General features: G+C 39.4%; 1 protein-coding gene across 1 annotated transcript in view; it reads left to right on the forward strand.

The window, feature by feature from the left end:
- The window catches only part of arap2 (ArfGAP with RhoGAP domain, ankyrin repeat and PH domain 2), a 468,505-nt gene that overhangs the window by 158,850 nt on the left and 283,789 nt on the right, over positions 1–25,866 (forward strand). Inside the window, exon 7 of the mRNA XM_028801993.2 lies at positions 23,318–23,387. Coding sequence (XP_028657826.1) covers positions 23,318–23,387 — 70 coding nt within the window. The remainder of the gene's footprint in view (positions 1–23,317; positions 23,388–25,866) is intronic.

Genomic DNA, 25,866 nt, shown 5'->3' on the forward strand with positions numbered 1-25,866 from the left:
AAGGAAGGAATCAAAAGTAATATCTAAATTCACACAAAGGCATGATAATAACACCACCTAGAGTGAATGTAAAGGGGTGAATTCTTTTAAACTGGGCTTCAGTGCCAATTATTCAAGTTATTGTCTGTTTTTTACCTACATTTTTTATTACTCTTTAATTTAATATTTTTGCTGCTGGAGTATGTGAATTTCCCCCTGGGATTAATAAAGTATCTATCTATCTATCTATCTATCTATCTATCTATCTATCTATCTATCTATCTATCTATCTATCTATCTATCTATCTATCTATCTATCTATCTATCTATCTATCTATCTATCTATCTATCTATCTATCTATCTATCTATCTATCTATCTATCTATCTATCTATCTATCTATCTATCTATCTATCTAGTACAAGCTCTGTCCTTATTTTATAAAGTTGTTTTACATCTAGCATTTCATTTCTTAAAGACAAGTTGTAAATTCTTAGATAAAAAATGTTAACAAACAAATATGAGTATCAGCCCCATAGAAATAATGACTGAATCGATAACTATGACTAATATGGCCATGGAGAACTATACAGAAGAAGAAACATATAGGGCCAAGAACAGAGCCTTGAGGAACACCTGCTATGACTGTTGGACTCGTTTTTGACAAGACTGAGAAACACTTGTATGTATGTTAGATAGAACATAAAAAAGTATTGGAGAAAAATGCCAGAAGCCCTCAGGATACTCTTCATTATGGACAGATGAATATCATGATTAACAGTATTAAATTCTGCAGTAAGATCATTCATCCATCCATTGTCCAACCCGCTGAATCCGAACACAGGGCCACGGGGGTCCGCTGGAGCCAATCCCAGCCAACACAGGGCACAAGGCAGGAAACAATCCTGGGCAGGGTGCCAACCCACCGCAGGACACACACAAACACACCCACACACCAAGCACACATTAGGGCCAATTTAGAATCGCCAATCCACCTAACCTGCATGTCTTTGGACTGTGGGAGGAAACCGGAGTGCCCGGAGGAAACCCACGCAGACACGGGGAGAACATGCAAACTCCACGCAGGGAGGACCCGGGAAGTGAACCCAGGTCCCCAGATCACCCAACTGCGAGGCAGCAGTGCTACCCACTGCGCCACCGTGCCGCCGTAAGATCAATTAGAATTAATATAATTATGTACCCACAGTCAATTGCCATAAGTACATTATTAGTTGAAGCGAAGCAGATTTAGGGATGATATATGCCCAGAAGTCACACTGAAAAGGTTTCATCATGTTTTTAGAAGTTACGTAATTGGTGAGTTGACTACAACACATTTAAGAACTTTAGATAAAAAGTAAGAGAGCGATAGGCTAAAAATTGTTCAGATGGTCAACCAAATTCATGGGATGTAGTAAGTGTTCTTGTAACAGCTAGAAGTACGACATAGAGGCAGAACCGATAATTGTGGTAGATGTCATATCCAATGCACAAATCTTCGGCCTTATGTTACACCACGACATGGTTGGCTGAAGATGGAATTAGTGAAAAATAGGCTACAAGATCAAGATGGACAATGAAAACATAAAAAATATTAATTGTAGCACAGAAATTATGAAGGAATTGCTAGCATTCTATAATAAAAAAATGATATTATAACAAGGTGCAAGCTGAAGTAGGTTATTACTTACAGAGAACAATATCCTTGTGTTATGGGCACTGTATCATTGCAATAATATGGGCTGCAATTAGTGGATCTCTTGATGATCAGAGAAATATCATTTGCCATAGTCTCTAAAAGTACTGGCCTATAGCTTTTATGGAATGTAGTACAGAATTATACCTAAGAGCTGAACACTTAAACAAGAACTACCTATGTTTTAAAGCAGCTTCTGTTTCTAAAGCCAGGAACAATGCTATCTTATAGTGGACAACATGATTATCTATTGTGAATGGTAAGTGTAGGTTAAGGGGAATGGAGGGGTTGGATGCTGCACAAAAAGATGAGAAATGGAACAGATATTTTTAAGGTTTTTGAAGGAAATTTGATGTTTACAGTGTGGACGCAAGGGGTCGGTATTGCCCCGTTTAACCCACCAGACAGACGTCCAGGACACACGTTAAAAGCACCAAGAAGATTCTTTAATAATATTCTTCAATAAAGTGCACAAAGCACCGCACACTCCACAATTCTCCTTAATAAAGCAATAATAATAATCAATAATCACAATAATACAAATCCTCTACTCCCAGCAGCTCCGTTCCTCTACCACCCAACTCCAGCTCGGCTTGCTGGTATTCCCAGAGTCCTTTTATAGTAAATGACCCGGAAGTGTTCCTTCTCTGGGTCAAACGCCACATCATCCTTCTCAAGTGTCCCAGAAGTACTGGGGCTTCCGTCCTTGTGACTCTGAAGTACTTCCGGGTTAGTGTAACAGGAATCGTCCCCAGGTTCTTGGTGAGCTCCCCCTGGCGGCACCCACGGTATCCAACAGGGCTGAAGGAACGGACTCCATGTCCCATGTAGCCCTGAGGGACTCCGAGGAACCATTTCCTTCCAGGGAAGCTGCAATCTAGCGTCCTGGGGGATGAAGTGCCCTGAAAAGACTGCTTTTCTTCCTTTTCTCTGTTGAGGGACGTCCCAGCCAGGCTGAAACGCCTGCCATCCATCACAGTACTCCCCCCAAATAGCTGAGCATCATGATGCGAGGCGGGTTCTCCCTTTCTTTCTGGGGCTTGCTTACAGTTTGGGTCTCCCTATGAGTAAGAGAGAGACCCTTTACTGTCTGCACCCCTTTATTTTTGGGTGAGACCAGCGCCGATGTCTTGAGGTTTGGAACAACCCGGAAGTCAGCACTATCCTGCTGCTCTGATGGTCCCGCTCCTTCCATCGGACACTCAGTCATCACGCCCCGATCACTTGTGGGACTTGAGATTACTTGGCAGCCGATACTAGATAATCGCGCTGCCCTTGTAAACTGGGTCCCGACTTCATGTACAGTACTGGATTTACCCACCTGTACTGCCGAATCTGTCATCTGTGGCAGCTCCTGTCCGAAGCGGCGTAAATAATCTTCAACCCTCCTTAAAGGTGCCTTGGCCGACACTCCCAATTCCTCTATTATCTTTTTAATTGAGGTAATAACCTGAAAAAAGCTCTGCACAGGCTGTATTAATTTTTCCAGCTCCCGCACATTAAAGTCCTCTTCTTGATCAGCTGGAAGCAAGCTCGGCTTTTCAAACGCCCCTTTGGGTCTCGCATGGCCTTTTGTGATTTGGAGTTCTGGAGATTGGCTTTGAGCCGACCGCAATTCACCTGACTCAATTTTTCGGCAGATCGATCGGTCACTCCCCAAACCTTCTTACCTTTATTTGTGGCGTGCAATGCTTCATCCACCTTCCCCTCCCTTTTCGGGAAAACCGAGTCCGTCAGGGTGTCTTGATTCCAGCCTACGGGCTGCGGTTGACCTCCTCTATCCCGTGATGCTGCGGGGCAGGTCATGTGTCCATTGTTGTCCAACCTCATGCGGAAGTCTTTGGTGCTCGTATTCTCCTCGTAGAGCGCACAACCGTCTTCGGGATGATATGCTGTCTTAATTACGACCTCCGGGCGCTCACTGTCTACGAGGTATAAATGCGGGACAAAGTGGTTTATTTTAAAGATATTTTCAATCCCTCCCCCGGCACATACCTCGTCTTGGTTATCGGCACCCAGAAAAGTTTCTTCCCGTATGGCGGCGTCGCTTTGTTGCTCCTCTTGAACACAAGGAATGTCGAGCACCTGACTTCTCTCAACACTGTCGGTCGGTTTAATCTTCTTTCCCATGACGAACTGTCGAAACGGGTTTGGTGGCTTTGTGTGTCGCTGTCTGGGGGTTCTGTCCATGTTAAATTCAAAGGTTTTCTGACCAAACAGTTGGCCAGTATCCTGCCGACGCCAATTGTGGACATTAGGGGTCACTGTTGCCCCGATGAACCCAACAGACAGACATCCAGGACACACGTTAAAAGCACCAAGAAGATTCTTTAATAATATTCTTCAATAAAGTGCACAAAGCACCGCACACTCCACAATTCTCCTTAATAAAGCAATAATAATAATAATCAATAATCACAATAAAACAAATCCTCCACTCCCAGCAGCTCCGTTCCTCTACCACCCAACTCCGGCTCGGCTTGCTGGAATTCCCAGAGTCCTTTTATAGTCTATGACCCGGAAGTGTTCCTTCTCAGGGTCAAACGGCACATCATCCTTCTCAAGTGTCCTGGAAGTACTGCAGGCTTCTGTCCTCATGACTCTGAAGTACTTCCGGGTTAGTGTAACAGGAATAGTCCCCAGGTTCTTGGTGAGCTCCCCCTGGCGGCACCCACGGCATCTAACAGGGCTGAAGAAACGGACTCCATGTCCCATGTTGCCCTGAGGGAATCTGGGGAACCATTTCCTTCCAGGGGAGCTGCCATCTAGCATCCCGGGGGATGTAGTGCCCTGAAAAGGCTGCTTTTCTTCCTTTTCTCTGTTGAGGGACGTCCTGGCCAGGCTGAAATGCCTGCCGTCCATCATAACAGTTAGAGATATGAAGTGGCATTGAGATTACAAAAAGCACTGCTTTATTGTTAGAGAGATCAAAATCAGTGCTACAAGTATTGTCAACAGATAAATTAGATGTGTAGACCAGGTCCAATATGTGACTATGAGAGAGGAGGAAAACTAATATTCTGCAGCAAATAGTCAAAGATGTCCAGTATGGATACAACTTAAGTTGTAAGCTTACATATATTAATGTCTAAATTAAAATAACCAAGAAGAATCACTGTCTGAGAACTTGTGAGAATTAGTAGTTCAGTCAGGACACTTAACAAGAAGTCCCATTGTATTTTTAGGGGGCAGTAAAGAAAGATGAGCAAGATTGGACTGAAATTTATTATCAGTTTTAGAGCTGTGTATTCAAAGAAAAATGGGCATTCTTTCAATATTCAATTCAGATCTAACAATAACAGTCAGACCGCCTCCAGCAGCTGCAAATTAAACATAACCAGACAGACTGATTTCAACTGTTGATACAAATTCATTAGGTTTTGCCAAATTTCAGTTAAAGATGACTTATCAAGATTACATCCTTTAATGGATTTACATAGCAATAGTGCTTTAACATTGGTGGACCTTGGGTTAAGCAAGGCAGTGTTAACAGCAGATTATTTTGTTATGCACAAATCCATATCCCTCAGTATAATGTAGACTTGCCACATTGACAAATAAAAAACTTTTGCAGAGCGGCTGGCTGTCCTGATGTTGCAGCAACGTCTTTGGGTGTCTGAATGGCATCCTGTGACCAGGAAAATAATAATAATACATTTTATTTATATAGCACCATCCCCAGTGCCCTTATTCTTTGAGCATTTTGAAAATGGCACTCTGCTTTTTCTACCATTTCATTTGTTCACCTTACTTGTCCCATTGCCCTTCTTACCTGATGTTTGGACTTCTGAAAATTGCCTGGGACCTCCATCAACACACATTTAATTGGCCCTAATCCATAGGTGTTCTTTTGACTCCTGTACTACCACTTTGAAGCTTTCCTGTTATAATCTTTGTGAAATGTGTGTCATTTTTGCTGTTTAGAAATACCTTCCATTCGAATTAAGAAACATAGGTAGTGCCCAAACATCACCGCACAGACATATTACTTACTATATGTTGATATTATAATGAGCTTCTACCATTGCAGCCCAAGTTAGACTGTAGCAGCTAGCCATTCTGTAATTCATAACATACAGTTCTGAATGCATACACTGACCTGATTATTAACGTTTTATATTATTCTAACCAGCCACATAAATACTAATATATTTAATGTTTTGCACATTTTATATATGTTTACAATAATATGCATTTCTAGTGTGGCTAACAACTTAATTTTTCCATTGACATTACCATTTCTCCTGACCAATGCATATATAAATATTTTTTATTAGAATTAATTAATTTAAAATGCACACTTTTTAAGTCCTTAAAAAAAGCATTTTAGATGACCTTTCTACCTCCACCTGAGCACTTAAAAAAGAGAATTGTAATTTATTTAGATGCCCTCTGTTGACATCTATATATATAATTCACTAAGACTATGGCAAGCAAGACGCACGCAAGACAGAGCCCCGCCCGCCAACTCTTACCCTCCTCCCGTGTCATGGGATATGCACGACAGAGCCCCGCCCGCCAACTCTAACCCTCCTCCCGCGTCATGGGATACGCACGACAGAGCCCCGGCCGCCAACTCTAACCCTCCTCCCGCGTCATGGGATACGCACGACAGAGCCCCGGCCGCCAACTCTAACCCTCCTCCCATATATTAAACGTCACCAACGAAGACTCGCACACCTTAATGAACAAGTGCTGAAACTTATCCCTACCGACGAAGTGACTTTCACCAGTGTTGACTCCATCGTCACAGACAATCCTGCAGATCAACTTTCATTCCCCGAAGAATTTCTTAATAGTGCCCATGGCAAGCAAGACACATGTAAGACAGAGCCCCGCCCACCAACTCTTACCCTTCTCCTGCGTCATGGGATACGCACGACAGAGCCCCGCCCACCAACTCTAACCCTCCTCCCGCGTCATGGGATACGCACGTCAGAGCCCCGGCCGCCAACTTTAATCCTCCTCCCGTATATTATGCGTCACCAACGAAGATTCGCTACACCTTAATGAACAAGTGCTGAAACTTATCCCTACCAACGAAGTGACTTTCACTAGCGTTGACTCCATTGTCACAGACGATCCTGCAGATCAACTTTCATTCCCCGAAAAATTTCTTAATAGTCTTACTCCCACTGGCATGCCTCCGCATAAACTCAAAATTAAAATTGGTTCAGTCATCATGCTTCTCAGAAACCTCCTGCCAGCAAAAGGTCTCTGTAATGGCACTAGACTTTCTGTTACCAGCATTCACCGCAATGTACTGGAGTGTAAGACTATCGTAGCTGCTACCTCACAAACTGTCCTTATTCCCCGGATATCCCTGACCCCATCCATCCATCCATTTTCCAACCCGCTGAATCCGAACACAGGGTCACGGGGGTCTGCTGGAGCCAATCCCAGCCAACACAGGGCACAAGGCAGGAACCAATCCTGGGCAGGGTGCCAACCCACCGCAGGACACACACAAACACACCCACACACCAAGCACACACTAGGGCCAATTTAGAATCGCCAATCCACCTAACCTGCATGTCTTTGGACTGTGGGAGGAAACCGGAGCGCCCGGAGGAAACCCACGCAGACACGGGGAGAACATGCAAACTCCACGCAGGGAGGACCCGGGAAGCGAACCCAGGTCCCCAGATCACCCAACTGCGAGGCAGCAGCGCTACCCACTGCACCACCGTGCCGCCCTCCCTGACCCCATCAAATTCAAATTTGCCTTTTACTTTTACACGCAGACAATTTCCTGTTAGATTGGCCTTCGCAATGAAAATTAATAAGGCACAGGGCCAAACTTTCAAAAAGATATGCCTGTATCTGCCAAAACCAGTTTTCAGTCACGGACAATTGTAGGTTGCTCTCTCCAGAGTTCCATCTTTTCATTCACTTACAGTCGTATCCTCAAACCCACCCCATTTGGACAACTGTGTCTTTCAGGAAGTGTTCCCCCATCAATAAATAATTATGCGGCGTATGCTACGCCACGGGTTGGCTAGTTATAATTATTCTGCAACTTCCTTACACAATATTTTTTCTGCTTTACTAAATTTCTCAGAAAATTTATCTATGTAACATATTGCTATGCAACATACATTTTTAATATTTTACAAGCAATAAATAAATAATTATATGCACATGTTCTGCACTTCTGGTAATTATAGAAAACCACACTGTTAACTTAAATATATTTAAAAGAGGCCAACTTCATTAATAAGGTTTTCAGTGTTTTTATTTTAGTTTAGAATGCCTACTGTATACACAAAAATAATTGAAATTAAACATCCTTTTATTTTTTAATAGAATCTATACTAATAAAAGGCAAAACCCTCACTGACTCACTCATCACTAACTCTCCAACTTCCCGTGTAGGTAGAAGGCTGAAATTTGGCAGGCTCATTCCTTACAGCTTACTTACAAAAGTTAAACAGGTTTCATTTTGAAATTGTACACGTAACGGTCATAACGGTCAACAATGTCCGCCATGTTAAACTTTCTTATTTATGGCCCCATCTTCACGAAATTTGGTAGGCGGCTTTCCTGCGCTAACCGAAACCGATGTACGTACTTATTTCGGTGGTATGACACCACTGTTGGCCACCATATTGAACTTTCCAACGGTCTTTGTTACTTAATGGGCCCATCTTCAAGAAATTTGGTATGCGGGTTCCCAATGCTAACTTAATCCTACTTACATACATATATACGTCCATAGCCTGCAGCTCAGTCCACACTCTGAATCCTCCAGGCACTCCTGAGCATAATCTAATTTTGAAGGTTGGGGCACCAATAATGTTACTGAGAAACTTACAGCCACCGAAACTTTGTAATGGCACAAGACTTCAGGTCACATGCCTGCAAAAGAACCTAATTGAGGCAACTATTTTTACTGGCGGTGGCTCAGGGGAGAGAGTTTTTATTCCTCGCATCCCCGTTATACCCTCTGATCTCCCATTTCAATTCAAACGCCTCCAATTTCCATTAAGGCTCTGCTTCGCAATGACAATTAATAAGTCTCAGGGACAGACCCTACAAAAGATTGGCATTGATTTGAGGCAAGATTGCTTTTCACATGGCCAACTATACATTGCATGTTCAAGAGTAAGCTCAGCGCACAGCTTGGTCATATTACAACCGGAGGGGTGAACTGACAACCGTGGTATACAAAGAGATCCTTAACAAATAATTAGTGGTACATTTTCCCTCAGTTTATTATTTAAAATTTTAAAGCAGTACTTCACCGCTGCGAAGCGCGGGTATTTTGCTAGTCTAAAAATAAAACAGTACAAGTGTTTTAAGACACTTGTGTGTTGTTAAGTATGTTTAGGGCTTAAGTTAAGATTATTAAAAAAAAAAATAAAAAATAGGCCAACTGTCCTTTTATTGAAACATTTTGAAATCATAAACTCAATTGCCATATTTTAAAAAGCATTTATTAGATTGTAGTGGATACTTAAAATGAAATAAAAGGCATTCACAGCTGTCACAAAAGACTATAGAACGATGCACAGTATTTAAACCATGTAGTGTAGGTACCATTCTGAGATTGTTCAGGTATGGAACACAGAAGTTGTGAGGTAGTCATACTGCAAGAGAATGATGACATGTTGCATGTTGATTAACATACAGTATACAAAGAAGAATTTCACAGCATTATATACACATGACAATAGTCATCTAATAAAATTTATGGCCATACTATAACCACCACCCCTACAAAGAAGAAGAATCCAGTGAAAGGTGCAACGTACCAGATTTAACATTTGAAGTACATAAATGGTAGAAACATCTTGTAAGATTATAAGATTGACACAGTGGTATATCCATTGGCAATTTACAATTTTAAAGCCTTTGTTGAGCCTGCTTAATAACACACAATATTTTTTAAGTATAACTGAACATGAATGAGAGAATGAATGAAGAAGGTATTATCCTGTAATGTCAATCTGCTCATCTGTCTTTCACATTTTTCACTTCAGTTTTTACATTGTTGGGAAGAGCCCTTATTAAAATGTGAAATGTGTTATGTTTTATATTTTTATATATTATCTACAGTAGGAAGATGGCAAACAAACAGTATGGACATCAGTAGAAGTAATGTAGCATTAACATCCCAAAGTAACTGTTTACATATTTGGGAAAAACTTTACAGCAGGTACAGTGCCCAACGATATGTTTTACCAAGTTATTAAGTTGAAAGAACAAACAAACAAAAACCTCTTGATCTTTATAAATGCATATTACATAAACACAATAGCAATGGAGACTAAGATGACACTAGAGTGCTTAGCAATAAATACAGGTAGTGTGCTTTATATGAAAATGGAGAAAAAAAGAAAGTGACTAGTAATGGTTTTTTAGATAAATTTAATATTATTAGTTAACAATGAGCCAGGCAGCAAATAGCCAGAGGCAAGAAGCAGAAAATACAATGAGCTAAAGTACAAAACAAATGAGGGTCACACGAAAACCAAAGGTGTTGACCAGGAACTTGACTTTGCCAAGCAGTAATGGGACAGGGGTGTTGCAGTGCACAAAAATTCAAGTGAAGTCATGGCCAAAATAATGCATCAATTATCTATCCATAAAGGTCTTTGAGTGGCTTGACAAAATAACTTTTCCAGTATATCCCTGAATGATTATTTCTTTTGTCAAAAAAAATTGAACTAAAATTTGCAATCTGTTTCTTTTTAGACATTCCATTACATTTGCCTGTCTGCTACTGTTATATTTACTGTAGCGGGTTACTGACTGGTCTTTGGGATACTTGGTGCTTACAGTACATGTTATGCTTCAACCCACATCTTTTGCATCTTGTTTTTTTTTTTCTTTTAGAATTTATTCGTAATGAGTTGCTTGTTTACAGCACAGAATAATTCTTAGAAACTGATTAATGCATTTAGCGGAAGAAAATCAAATTACATTTCTTCCGTAAACTTAATTTGTGACCAATAGGGAAGGGTCTCCTTTCCCCTATTGATACTTTGGTGTGCATTAAGTGCAGAGCCAGCAGCTTTCAAAACACACTAGCAGCTTGAAAATGTGTGAGACAACATGTTTTAAAGAAGGCTATGTACATGCAGATTTCAAAATCAACTCATGACTAGAGAATGTAAAAGCAACATAATTATGAGGATGCTACTTGGAAATGGTGTTGGATTACATGAGCCAAAATTCCTGATTTAAAATCTTGTGGTGAAAGGGATTGCAGGTGCCAACTGTCTTGCATTTTTCATTTGAATTAAATTTATCATCAGTTTAAAACCATCCCCATTTGCTGTTTTTTCTTTTAGAAATTATAATCTATTTTAATAAGATGTTTGAACTAAAACACCATTTTTAATACTATCAGAGACTAGTAAAGGTAGCTAGTTATTGTTCAGATTGAATGACAGCAGTCATCCACTGTGAGCAGGAGACAGGAGCTGCAGAAGTCTTTTAACCCTGCAATAAACGTCTTGATCACCAGAAGTTGACATTAATTTTGGTATTTTGAGTCTGAAAACTACTATGTAGTACCCAGAAATAAAATTCCATTTGAAGTTACATTTTTGTTGTCAAAGTGCTACTGCCTGATGAGTCCTGCCACCTGGATTCTGAACCTTCATGTGGCAGCTCCCTCCAGTGGCACAAAAGGTCACTCTGTGAGGGTGGCTAAATGAGAGTTACACCATAGGGGTACTGCCATCCAGCATACTGAGGAAACATATTGCCCAGAGAGACAGACTCTCCCACTGTCCATCCATTCTGTTGGTCTCCCAGTCGGGTAAGAGAGCAGCATCTGTGACACCCTTAGATGTCTGACCATCCCTGCCTTCCATTAAACTGTAAAATGTCAGTCTAATGGACACAAAGTTTATTTCATGTGGCATCTTTCTGTAGTCTACACTTTTCAAGTAAGTTTCACATATATTTTTTCATCTGGAGCTGAGGGCATGTTAAATGATTTGGTGAGTCAATCAGACAGCAAGTCAGGAGCAACAGGGAGCTTTGTCATTTGAAGTCCAGTGCCTTAGCTACTGGACCATGTATATTATAACAACAGTTTTTTAATTCATAAGTTGTGCCAATGTGGCATTTTCTGCTATTTCATGGCATGGGGTGTAGTTTGCCTGTGTTCTCAAAGAGACAGATGAGTTGTGCAATAAGCATTACAAGAATGATTTCTGAGACATGGCAAAGAACAAAACTGAAACCAAATACAACATTACAATACAAACACACAATAAATATAGATATGCAGTGCCTAGAAAAAGTATTCACTCCCTTTGAAGTTTTTACATTTTATTATTATACAAGTCTTTTTCTGTTAAATTATATATATGAATTAATGTTATTATATTAACGCAGTCTTTCCCTCTACTTACCCTTTACCTGTTTTCGCAAGGGTAAGTGTACTCGTCAAGTTCATTATCGGGTTGGTCTACTGTTGCACTTTAAGATTATCACACACATACATTGCTATACGCATACACATAGACCCTAACCACAACAGTGCCCCATGAATGACACACACATGCTGATTAACCTCTAGCACTTTAAAGAACACAAGTGCTTTAGGAATAACACAGCCTGTCACTCTCTCTGCACTTCAAGAGACTTACTTATTATCAGCACGAACAACATACGATGTTTTAATGATATCTCAGACCCAAATACTGTATTACTTTTTGTCTACAAGAATACATTTAAACATACAAAGGCTCAGCACTCTTGACTATAGGCCATTTATCAGCCAAGAATGCCTTACTTTACGTACTGTTCCCTACTATTGAGTGGAGCTCTCACTCGCAGCCTTAATAAACCTCACAGCACAGAGGTAATGGCAAATCTCCTGCTGCATCTGGTGCTCAAAGAAATCTAACTTATTACTTCAATCACTCTATAGACATTAAGACAAAGCATAGAAAGTTAAAAGCAGTATGGTATTTATTACAGGAATAATAATAATACCACTGGAACAAAGAATAATAGAAAATAGGTACTGATAGAAAAATCTGGCTAAAATAATCTTAAAAAAAGCTTACGAAAAAGTTACAGATGACAAGGATGAATGTCCCAGGGTGGCGTTTGATTTAGCAGTCGATGTTCATGAAAATACTGTTAACTGACGATCAGATGAAAACTGGTCACATGTGTCTTTGTTTTCTTCTTCTCTTCTTCTGACGTTGCTTTCAAATGAAGCATATCTATATATATATATATATAAAGGAGAGTTGGGATCCGAGAGACTGTGTTTGTGGAGGGATGGAGAGTTAAGGCGGGTGTTGGAGTCACGTGATCATCTCCCCTCCCATTCACCTCATTTCATTCACTTCATTTCAATCCGAGCTGAGCTCCACTGAGCTCCTGTTATGGACTCATTCATACAGGCAGACCAAGTATGGTACACAGGGGCACCGCATCTTCATTTAGAATTGCTGAGCCAAGCACAGGACTAGAGAGCCAAAAGACAACTGGAGAATTGAATAGTCAGCCTAAAGACAGACTAGTATATTTCTGTCCTCTGTCAGCACATTATCCTTGTTGGGAGAATGAAAACTGTATGTAGGCATTGTGCTATTCCTGTATTTTTAAAGGTGGGGTTTTGAGTCCTTTCCTGTCCTTGTTTGGATCCAAGAGAAGGAGCCTGCACATGGAGCAACCCAAATATAAGGATGGACCTACGGCCAATACTTTGAAGCTGCCGGGCGGAAGATTATGTCTTCCATCCGAGGCCGGGTGGAAGATTATGTCTTCCGTCCGGTGAAAATGCTTTCAGCGTGGCAAACGAAAGATGGCAGACTGCGTAGGTCAAGATACCCACATGTTTGATATGTCTGTCATAAGCTTCCCGTTTGTAATACCGCGTGAACCCGTCAATAAAGAGCTAAATTATCCTTTTTACTTCTCGTGTAATCTTGTAACCGTCTTATTGCATGCTGGAGGGGGATACAGTAATCCCTCCTCTATCACGGGGGTTGCGTTCCAGACCCCCCCGCGAAAGGTGAAAATCCGCGAAGTAGAAACCATATGTTTATATGGTTATTTTTATATTGTCATGCTTGGGTCACAGATTTGCACAGAAACACAGGAGGTTGTAGAGAGACAGGAACTTTATTCAAACACTGCAAACAAACATTTGTCTCTTTTTCAAAAGTTTAAACTGTGCTCCATAACAAGACAGAGATGACAGTTCCTTCTCACAATTAAAAGAATGCAAACATATCTTCCTCTTCAAAGGAGTGCGCATCAGGAGCAGATAATGTCAGAGAGATAGTCAGAAAAAAGCAAACAATCAGAAATCAATAGGGCTGTTTGGCTTTTAAGTATGTGAAGCACCGCCAGACAACGCAGCTGCTAGGAAGGGAGCACTGTTAAGGCAGCCTTTCAGCATTTTTTTTAGAGGAGCGTCCCTATCGTCTAGTGGTGCGAACAGCCCCCCCACTGCTCACACCCCCTCCGTCAGGAGCACAGAATGTCAGAGAGAGACAGAGACAGAGAAAAACAAACAATTAAAAATCTAAAAATTTGCCGTTCGAGGTTTTAAGTATGCGAAGCACCATGCAGGAAGCATATCGCTTGACAAAACAGCCACATTTAAGCCCAGCAAGGAAGAGAGCAATGTGAAGGTAATCTTTCAGTGTTTTTTGAGGAGTGGCCGTATCTTCTAGGGGTGCGAACAGCCCCTGTGCTCACAATATATTTGAGTTTTATTTAATGCGTAATACGTGCTCTGATTGGGTAGCTTCTCAGCCATCTGCCAATAGCGTCCCTTGTATGAAATCAACTGGGCAAACTGAGGAAGCATGTACCAGAAATTAAAAGACCCATTGGGGCAGCCACCCGTATATTGTTTCCTGGCTGCAAAAGTTGATTTAAATTTAAACAGAGATGTTCATAGAGCAGAGTCCAAAACAGAACTGGTTTATATTGAGGCAAGATGGCGGTTTTAAAGGGCAGTACGGGAAATGACATCATCAGTGCCGGAACCGGAAGTGATGTCATCGTGACAGGACGTGTTGTCTTCAGCACCGGAAAGTGATGTTATCAGTGGCACCGGAAAAGTGGGATTTCCCGTGGATAGTCTGCAAGAGACTGAGAGAGACAGTCAGCACACTCTGCCGCCCCCTGGTCTGGCGTAGAATTACTATCATTTAGGCCCTTCAGCTGTTTCCCAATCGCACGTGTGTGACACTGTATTATACTTGGGCTGCAGGAACAAGGCTTGAGGTACAGTATTATTTCGTTCTGAACTTTTATAGTGAGTTAGTGGTGATATCTTAGGTAGCATGGAAACAGTAAACAAAAAAATAATAGTTACATTAACTGATATCTTAACTTCTTAGTGAGCTCCTTAATTATTCAGTTTTCAAGAGGTTGATCTTTTTAAATGATATTTATCCGGGTCATGTTGCCTTTGCGTGTTCAGACTGACAATTTCAATCATCTTTTTGTATTATGTGGTGGTTAATGCAATATAGAAATCAGCAGTAGTAGTTATTAGGGCCATTTTATTTCAATAATATCCAACGACAGAGCGGCAGAGTCATATGTCAACAAAAGTTTAACCGTGGTTTCTTTGTGGAAGTAAGATTAGGGGTATCTTGGTGGCGCAGTGTTAGTGCTGCTGCTTTGCAGTAAGGAGATTGTGGGGTCGCTTCCCGGGTCCTCCCTGTGTGGAGAGCACTTTGAGTAGTGAGAAAAGCGCTATATAAATGTAAAGAATTATTATTATTATGATTATTATCTTAAGGGTAGGGGTTAATGTGTTTAGGTATATGTGTACTATACACAGTTAAGATTAAGGGTAACTTAGCATAAGGGTCAGTGTTGTTAAGGTTAGGGGTTTGTGTGGTTAGCATTAAGTATACCACACAACTACCATGAAACTGCTGCTAATTATATTCAGTGACTTCTGCCAAGAAACTGTGGTCAAACACTGTGGTAATTGGATGCTATTCTTTTACTTACTTAAGCTGTGCCCACGTCACTGCTAAAGCTGTTGTCAAAATGACTGATAACACCTAGAGTACTTCCAAACTGCAGTGTTGTTGGTCATCTTGTGTTTTTTTTTCCAAGGGAAAAATAGCTTCGTGCTAAAGCCTGGAGGATCCATTGCATTCATTGGAAAAGTAGCTTAGTGTCTAAAGGATACATTGTCTGGCTAGCTGAGCATTCATGAGTTGGAATATTGCAATCATTATTCATTGATATGATAGGTATGAAAAAAAATAAGTCATTAGATGGAAAGAGAAAGAATTTTGATTTTTTTCAGTTCCATTTCTTAATCTGGAGTACATTCTGTATTTTCACTTTTTTCCCCATTCACTTTCCTAATTATTTTATGTGAGAAATGTATAAGATAAAATGATGCCCCAACTAATGTAATTCTGTAATTTCTGTAATTATGTAATTAATAGACAAGATAGCCTGTATATCAAGAATTCATCAAAATTGCTGTCTTATGATGATATATAGATGTTAGTTATGTTTTAATGTACTTTTAAAAAGGATTATGTTTACCTCTATTATTTTACAAGAATTCTATGTACTTCATAATTTAATGTAATGTAATTCAAAACTTATGCAACTACATAAGATATCAGTTTGCAAACTATAATTGTACAGTATGTGCAGTAGTTTTGAATGTGATGTTCAAAGGGACTTGTTATTACAGTATGTCATGTTATGATTTCATTTTTCAAATTTCATAATCAGATTGCTACTTATTAGATTTCAGAAATTCTGCTCTTCATTTTCTGTATATTTAAGCACGAAACTTAGGAGTAAAGTAAAATCCTGAAGTCACAGGTTATTCATAATGTATTTTCTCTTGCCAGGACTGTAGTCAATGCTCTGCTGCTGATTTCACTATGTGAAATGTAGTACAGTTAACATATTTATGGTCACAGTCCAGACATGAGGGCAGGATCATGTAAAATGTACTCTATACCAATTATAAAAAAAAAAATTCAGAAAGGTTTGACAAATATAATAAGATGTTTTGGGTCTTTTCAATAAATGGCTTCATCAGAGGCAATACAGCTCAAATAAATCAAACATATTATAAAATGTTAAAGACAATAGAATGTAATATAGCCTCACAATTTTCATTTGTACACCTTATCTCTATAGCTAACATCAAAATCAGGCAAGTCTCTTACTCTCTAGTGGAAGCAATTATTTGCACTTGCATTTACATGCTCCTTATTGACTGCAAAAGACCAGGGTCCCTGTCACTAATGGAGATATGTACCTCAATCTGCTAAAGCCCAAAACTTGGAGAGAATTACAATAGAATTATATTCACATTATGCAGTATTACTGTTCAATGTGTTTAAGTGCACTAAAATGCATAATGGCTTTTAAATCAGATATTTTAAGATCGTCAACATAATTATCTATTAACAACAACAACAACAAAATTTATTTATATAGCACATTTTCATACAAATAACGTAGCTCAGCCTCGCAGTTAGGAGACCAGAGTTCGCTTCCCGGGTCCTCCCTGCGTGGAGTTTGCATGTTCTCCCCATGTCTGCATGGGTTTCCTCTGGGTATTCCAGTTTCCTCCCACAGTCCAAAGACATGCAGGTTAGGTGCATTAGCGATTCTAAATTGTCCCTAGTGTGTGCTTGGTGTGTGTGTGTGTGCGTGCCCTGCGGTGGGCTGGCGCCCTGCCCGGGGTTTGTTTCCTGCCTTGCTCCCTATGTTGGCTGGGATTGGCTCCAGCAGACCCCTGTGACCCTGTAGCTAGGATATAGCGGGTTGGATAATAGATGGATAATGTAGCTCAAAGAGCTTTACATGATGAAGACAGAGAAAAAGGACAAAATAAGAATTAAAATAAGAGAACACTCATTAACATAGAATAAAAGTAAGGTCCGATGGCCAGGGAGGACAGAAAAAACAAAAAAACTGCAGACGGCTGGAGAAAAAATAAAATCTGCAGGGGTTCCAGGCCATGAGACTGCCCAGCCCCCTCTAGGCATTCTACCTAACATAAATGACATCAATCAGTCCTCATTGTATTCAGGGTTCTCATGAATAAAGTAACTTTAATTAAAATTTTAATTAGAGTACCAGTGTGCAAAGGTGTTTTTTTTTGTCAGATGCTCAAACCTGGATAAAAATGGCAAAACAGAGAATTAATTAGATGACATTGAGGGATCACTATAAGGTATAAACCTAAATTATCAATTTAATAAATGCTAAAGGAAACAAACCTTGATGACCCATTAGCCCATGGCTAAAAAAGTATTACTCTTGTTATTTGATTATGTCTGTCATTTACTGGGTCACTCCAAAACTGACATTTTCTCCTTTTCTCTCTGTCTCTGTGTCTCAATACAATGCCCATGTATGCTCTATGCAAGTTAAATCTTTACTTCACTCACCTCTTGACACCATACTCAAAGTGCTCATTGCAGGTAGTTACCTTTAAAACTCCTGCTTAGGTTGTTGAAGTAGCTAGCCTTCATTTACTTCCAGAGTCTCTCCTCTATTCTCAAAGAATTCCAGAATCCCTGAAGCCTACGAATAAAGACGTAATCCTGGGCCACCTTAAATTCCTTCGCACCCAGTGTCTTTGTCTTGCAAATGTGTCAATCGGCACTGGCAGCAGGCAGCCTGTTCAATCATCCCTCCACCGACACAGCTGAAGTCAACTCAGATGCTGAAGTCTCTTTATCTGACAGTGAGGTGTTTGAAATTATATAGGTTGAATAATATATCATTTTTTGGAATACATACATTTCATGTGTGTTCCGTGTCTACAATGATCTGGGTAAATGTAGGATGACAGGAAATGCGGGGCAAGAAATGTTGAGCACATAACTAAAACAGAAAATTTTTACTGGAATAATGACAAAATGCAGAGGTGAAGTGTATAATGTGTGAAGACTGAAGTCCAAATATCAAATAAACACTTTCACAAAAGGTATAACAAAAAAAGTGCACTTTTATTCAAGAACATACAGTAACCAAAGAAAAATAAATCATTCAATTTGCATGGTGTTGTTAATGAGTAAAAACCCATATCCAAATATCAATCTACACCAAACTATCATGTCTACTCAGCTGGTGTAGAGGTAAGAACTGCTGCCTCCTAATGAAGAGGTTGCGGGTTAAAGCCCGGATTCTCCCCCTTTTGAGTATTGAGCTGCTATTATTGTTACTATTATATAATAAAAACATACATTTGATTTCAGTCTGTAACACCCGGTGTAAATTTTTAGTACTTGTAAAAGTTAGCTTTTTTTTTATTCAGTTTTATTCTCTCAGTCATTTTAATGCCACCCTCCTCCCCCAATCTGACACTGTTAGTTTTCAAATATAGATAGATAGATAGATAGATAGATAGATAGATAGATAGATAGATAGATAGATAGATAGATAGATAGATAGATAGATAGATAGATAGATAGATAGATAGATAGATAGATAGATAGATAGATAGATAGATAGATACTTTATTTCCCAAGGGGAAATTCACATACTCCATGACATGGTTCAATCAACTTGCCTCTCCCTCTCTGAATTGATGGTGTTTTTAACCATTCTTTTCACAATAGCACCGAACACCACAATTGGTGCTGTGGTTGATGCCTGGTTAGAACAAAGATACAATACCCCATGACCGCTATCAGACTACAGTATCATTTGGCATTTGTGCTTTTGCAATGTTTTGTTGAGAACTGTGTTTTGAGTTACAGCTCGGGGCGACATATTACTGTTGATGAGCAACTGTTTCCAAACAAGGTCCTTTGTCCATTGTTGAAATACATCACAACCAAGCCTGACAAATTTTGCATAAAGGTTTGGATTGTGGCAGATTTGGAGACAAAGTACATATGCAATGCCATTACTTATTTAGGAAAAAATCCCAGTCGTCCCACGGGAGAATGACTTTCTGAGACTGTGTGGTCATAAAGCTTATGGAGCTGTTTTGTACAAAGGCAGAACTGTAACAACAGACAACTTCTTCACGTCGCTTTCGCTATCTAATAGACTGTTGCACTGCAACACAACTCTGCTTGGCACCATAAATAAAGTGTGACTTCCAACTGCAACTAAAGTCACTTCAGCATGCAAGCAACTCTCCACGCTAGTGTTTAGATCTGGCAGTGCCATGCTGACAGTGTATGTGCCCAGAAACTAGAAATCTGACTGCATTCTCAGTACCATACACCATAACGTGGAGTACAGGCAAGATAGAAAAAAAAAAGCAAAATGTTCAAATGACGACTCATGTTCAAATGACATAACGCTTTCAGATAATGAAGTTTTCATGCATGGATGTGTGTGTACATGTGTGAGAGAAACTGAGACAGATTCAATGTCATTCACATGGCTACTAAAGTTTTTATTCAAATGTTTTTATTATATAAAGGCAGCTCACTACTGAAAACGGGAATAACCCGGACTCGAACTCACAAACACTTGATTACAAGACAGCAGTTCTTACCTCTGCATCAGCCAAACCGACACATTGGCTGATATTTGGCCTTGGGTTTCTTGCCTCACATTTTCTGTTATCCTACATTTACCCAGATCTTTGTAGACACAGAACACACATGAAATGTATGTATCCCAAATAACAATGTATTATTTACACTATGCAGTTCCAAACACCCCATTACCAGATAACCTTCAGCGTCTGAGTTGACTTCAGCTGCGTTGGTGGGTGAGTGAGCTGGATGCCTGCTGCCAGTGCCAATCGACACATTTCCAAGACAAAGACACTGACAAGGAGGTGCAAAGTAATTTAAAGTGGCCCGGGATTACGACTTTTTTTGTAGGCTTCAGGGATTCTAATGTTAACACACATTCAATTACAAGATAGAATAGCTCTTAATATTTTTGCACCTCACCCTTGTAAAGAGTGGTAGGATTTCAGCAGTTCCATGTAGAATTCTGTTGCAACCTTTAGCCTTGAAAGGTGTTGTTCTCTGTGTTCCAAGGCCCATTGCCCTCTTCTCCTGGAGTACCTTTTACTCCATGCAAACTTACCAATTCATGTCAGTACCCGTGTCCTAACAATGTCATGTGAAGTGTTTCTTGACTTGACATTTTAGGTCTCTCTCTACCTTTATATGATCCCTTTTGGACTCATCAGCACCTTAAACGTGACATAAATTCAGATACAATAATACCTAACCATATTTAAAACTGGGTGTAAATGCACTTATGATCAGACTGTAGTAGGAAAAGTCAAACAACAGTCAGAGGTGCTGAGAAACAGATAGCAACCACATTTAACACAGGTGTGTAGCAGTTCAAGACTATTTACTGTATTTAACATATCTAACACTATTATCTTTGGAACTTAATTCATCCCAATAATATTTAAGATAAACCACTATTATTTGCTGTATCACCCCATTTTGTCACTGTTCCAAACAACAAATTAAACAGATCTGATGTAAAAAGAGGGTTGAGATATACCATATACAGTTTAATTTTATACAAGCCACAACAACAATAGAAATGATATGGATTTTTATAAAAGAAATTGAAAAAATAAAAAAACATCACCCGCCTGCCAATATTTTACCATCATAATTCTTTAGAGAATCACAATGATATTCAAAGATAGATCCCAAAGGACACAAACACTACAGTTCACTGACTTTTATACTACCCTGGGGTACTGTATGTGCTTCTGTTTGTGTCCTCTACAGTGATCGATCAATGTCTCTCCTCTAAATGAAAGTAATCCTCTATAGGAAATGTACGATAATGTTGAAATATCCTTAATGGCGTTGACCCAAAGTTTTCGACTCTCTCAGTTTTTCTTATTCCAATAAAAAAAAAACCTCCACTGTACACACTTCTATTTTATACCTTTTTTCTGTAAAATTATTCTTGGACTTTTTTTTTTTTTTTTTAACTGTTTCATGTTCTCCTGTTTAACAGCAGTAACAGCTGTATGCTTCAGTTGTCAGCATATTTTAACAGCATTATAATTTCTAAACAATGCTCTGTCTCTGTCTTCACGCAACAACTACATAAGCAGAGGTCAGTTACAGTTTTGCTCAGGAAAGGTGACTTTTCCATCTCTGTTTGGACATGGTGCAGACATTAGAGATGCATTTTAATGGTGTAAATGTAATCCATCTAAATTATATCCAGACATAATGTAGATACAACACACGTGTTAGTGGCAAATGTAAAGGGGACATTCCACTTACATTACATTAATCAAGTGAAAGATACGTAAAAGTTGAAAATGTGAGAAAGCACTTACTATGTCTTGTCTTTATCAAAAGCCGTAAAGGTGAATTTCTGAGAAAGTAGGCAGGGAAGCAAGAGAGTATACAGACTGTGTATACTTTTATATTAAGTAGTGTGGGGAACAGCCCGGACACAGACAGGCAGACATCATTTTGTACCCAACACACGTTTATTTACACTAATATATACAATATTAAATGCCATACAACCCCAAAACTCCCCCAAAGTCCAGGCTAAACCACAATGCCTCACTCTCTTCAGGCCGCCTCCTGTCTCTCCTCTAAGACCTCGTCCTCTTCCACCCGACACCAGCCATCTTGCAGAGGGAGGCGGTCCCTTTTATGAGCACCCGGATGTGCTCCAGGTGTGTCCCGGCAATCTCCCGCCGACACTCCCCAGTGTGGCGAAAGTGCTGGCTGCGTACCCAGAAGCACTCCGGGTGTCCCCACTCATCTTCCCCCCAGCACTTCCTGGTGAGGCGGAAGTGCTGGGGTCCAGGGTTCTCCAGGCATGGGGGCGCCACCTGGCAGTGACCACAGGCCCCTACAGGGTTGAGCTTCCCAGCTCTGTACCCGTGGCCCCCAAAGGAACCAGGGCAGTCGCCCTGTCGTGGTCTGGAGGAGGCGTGAGCCCTCCTCTGGTCTTCCTGGGCGTCCCGGCTGGGTGCCGCCCCCAGCTGCTTGCCACAGTAGTTTTATATTAACAAATAAATTATCTTTTATTTTATCTGTGTGGTAACAATTTAAATACAATATATATTGTTAGGCCTTTTAGTAATTCTTATATTAAAAAAATGATATTTTACTTATTTTATGGGTGATAATTTAAATGTAATATATACTTTTAATAGGTAAAGATAACCAATTATTAGTTACCAACCTCAAAAGGGATGTAAAATATGAAATTGGTTGTGTTTATCTTTCAGTTCTTGTCACACTTTGAGTTTTGGTCATAGACCTGGAGCTTTGATGCACTGCAGTTTGGATCTTGGAAGGCCTGTTCAGCAGCACAATATACTAATTCCATTACATTCACTCTTTAGCTGGCTCTTGGCAGTGTTACACAATGTTCAGCTTTTCAAGGACATAACTGCTATAACTTAAGCTGACAAAATATTACAGTCATTTTTTTAAAAATGTTATTGTTTTTCCTAAATCTTTATTCATGTGTTTTTCAGACTGCTGCTACATATTCTTATTTACTTACTCTTACTCACAATCTTTCTTGGTCTATTGTTTGCCACCCTCCTTAACCCCCCAGTACATCTCCATTATATCTCCAGTATAACAAAAGTTGGCTGTCATGTATTTCTTTCCCTTCCATTAGCTAGAAATTACAGTGATAGATTATTTTATCTTCAGTATATTATATTGGTGCCAAATGCATAAAGGTACATTTTAACTTAAATTTTTTTTTTTGGCAGCAACTATTTATTCCAGCGACGATGGGTCAGATTTGATGGTGAATATCTTTCATACCACCATAATGAGAAGGTGAGTGTCTCATTAAAATTGTCCGAGTCTTGCTTAGATCATTTTTGCAAAGTACTGACACATAGCAAAATGTTTGTGCCAATAAATGTGCATTAAGCAAGTGATGACAAAAATACTGGCTTTTAGATCAAAGGTTTAGAAGCAGCTGCTCATCTTTACAAAGCAGAAACCACATTTGCATTCATATCATCAGCCACACACATTGATTTAAATATGTTCATATATATTCAGGTTTTTGTGTGAAAGCAGCATGTGTTATAATTAGAAATGTTATTAATCTATGTTTTTCCCTTGATAATGACAACTCCAGATATGGAGCTGTCTTTATCCCCAGAAATATACTTCATATACCCTTGCTTGATCACTGTGCCTTGCTGCCCAGCTACTTAATTAAAATTTGGTTTCTGGTGTAAGATCACAGTTTTATACTTATGTTAGTCATAAAAATCAAGTTTTAATACTATTTACAGATAGCTTCCCATTACTACTAACAACTTTTCCAATCACTTTTTTTATAAAGGATAATCTGCAGAGAATACAAGCAAGCATATGATTTTTATTTTTCAATGGTGTGGAGAAAATTGTCCCTTAATACTTTACTATCAGTTTGACCATAAGCAGTGGGCATGTGTGTTTTCTTTTGATCATTTATTTTTCTCTAGTGGCGAAGCAATCTTTTATAACCTATTTCAGATCCATTTTTCTTTCTACTTCTTCTTCTTCTGCTTCTCAATTTCATGCTTAATGCTCTTGCAGCATATTACAGGTCTAGGGGTATGCAGTAAGGCCACGTACAGTATATGTGTGTAGAGAGGACCACAGAGATACACAAAAGAAATTTATCCAAAGATTATTCACTTAAAATTGATGATAGTCTGTAATCAGGGTAATCTATTATGAGCACCCTTTATTTATAAAAAAGAAAATGTATCAGCAGGATTTATGTAGTTAAAAAGTATAGACAAACACAACACACCCACATATTACTAAGCTCATTGCAATCATTTGTTCATTTACTTTTAATAATGGGTTCTCTCCTGGTGAGGTTAGTTCATGTGTCTCAAGAACTTGCTAATGAGAAATGAAAAAAGAAAGTGTAAGATCGACAAGGAGATTGGATCGGCAGCAGCTGTTCTGTGAGCGTTGTACCGGTTCAAAACAGTGAGGTGGGAGTTAAGTCTAAAGACAAAGCTCATGGTTTACCAGTTGATTTACAACCCTGTCCTCATCTATGTTCATGAACTGTGGATAATGATAAAAGAAAATAGTTTTTGCCCCCCGTCGGATCCCTTTAACGCTGCTCTGGGCAATAGCTGACTCAGTGGAGACTCTGTGGCAGATCCAGAATATACAGCAGAGAATGCCAGGGAATTCCCGAGGAAGAGCTGGAATTTGTAGCTGGGAACAAGGAAGTCTTGGTTAACCCTCACAAGGAAAAGAGGTTGAGATGTTGATATTTGATATGAGATAATACACATACACTCACATACATTCTGTATAGTTTTTTTAGTAATTAAAATACTTCATACACCTTTCAAGAAATTTAAGAACTTGGCATCTGCTTGATGGCCCTAGTGTGATGATCTTTCATCTTTCACTGCCCAGATTCTGTATTTGTCTTTTATTTATTTTTTAGCACTCCTTTGGCCAGGAGGATGAGATGAGGAATACATTATTTTTTAAACAAAAATTTGATTAATCTAACTATCTTAAGTGCTGGGCTACGCACAGTTCCTCTTCCTGGATCATTCTTAAGCCATGCTTTGTTTTTTAAGACTTACCACCAAACATTTGTTTGTCAAGTCTATTCATTGTTCAGCTGCTACTTAAACAGACACAGTATGTGAATATTATGGGCAGACTAACAGACTGATTGTATTTAACTTTGATGTGTCAACAGCATTGTGTTTGTTTTAACACTAGGCATTTACAGACTCAAAGCAAATGTATGTTTTTATTTTATAATAGTAATAACAACAGAAACTCACCACTCAAAACAGAAAATGCAGGGAAGACGTGGGATTGAACCCGCAACCTTTTGATTCAGAAGCAGCCATTCTTACCTCTACACCAACCATGCAAATGGTATTCAGGCTTCGGTTTTTATATATTGGCAGCAACATGTAAATTGAATAATTTCTTTTTCTTTGGTTATATTTTTGAATAAAGGAGCACTTGTTTTGTTATAATTTTGTGAAAGTGTTTATTTGATATTGGACTTCAGTCTTCACACATTATACATTTCACATCAATGTTTTATTAATTATTACTATAACATGGAAAAAATGTCTGTTTTAGGTATGTGTTCAACATTTCTTGCCTCACATTTCCTGTCATACCTACATTTACCCAGATCGTTGTAGACTTGGAACACACATGAAATGCATGTATTCCAAATAACTACATTATTTACCCTATACAACTCCAGGCTTTTCACACCTAGATAAAGAGACTTGAGTCAGTTTGATTAGTGGAATAG

Source organism: Erpetoichthys calabaricus, chromosome 5 (genome assembly GCF_900747795.2).
Source record: "Erpetoichthys calabaricus chromosome 5, fErpCal1.3, whole genome shotgun sequence".
Classification (NCBI taxonomy): domain Eukaryota; kingdom Metazoa; phylum Chordata; class Cladistia; order Polypteriformes; family Polypteridae; genus Erpetoichthys; species Erpetoichthys calabaricus.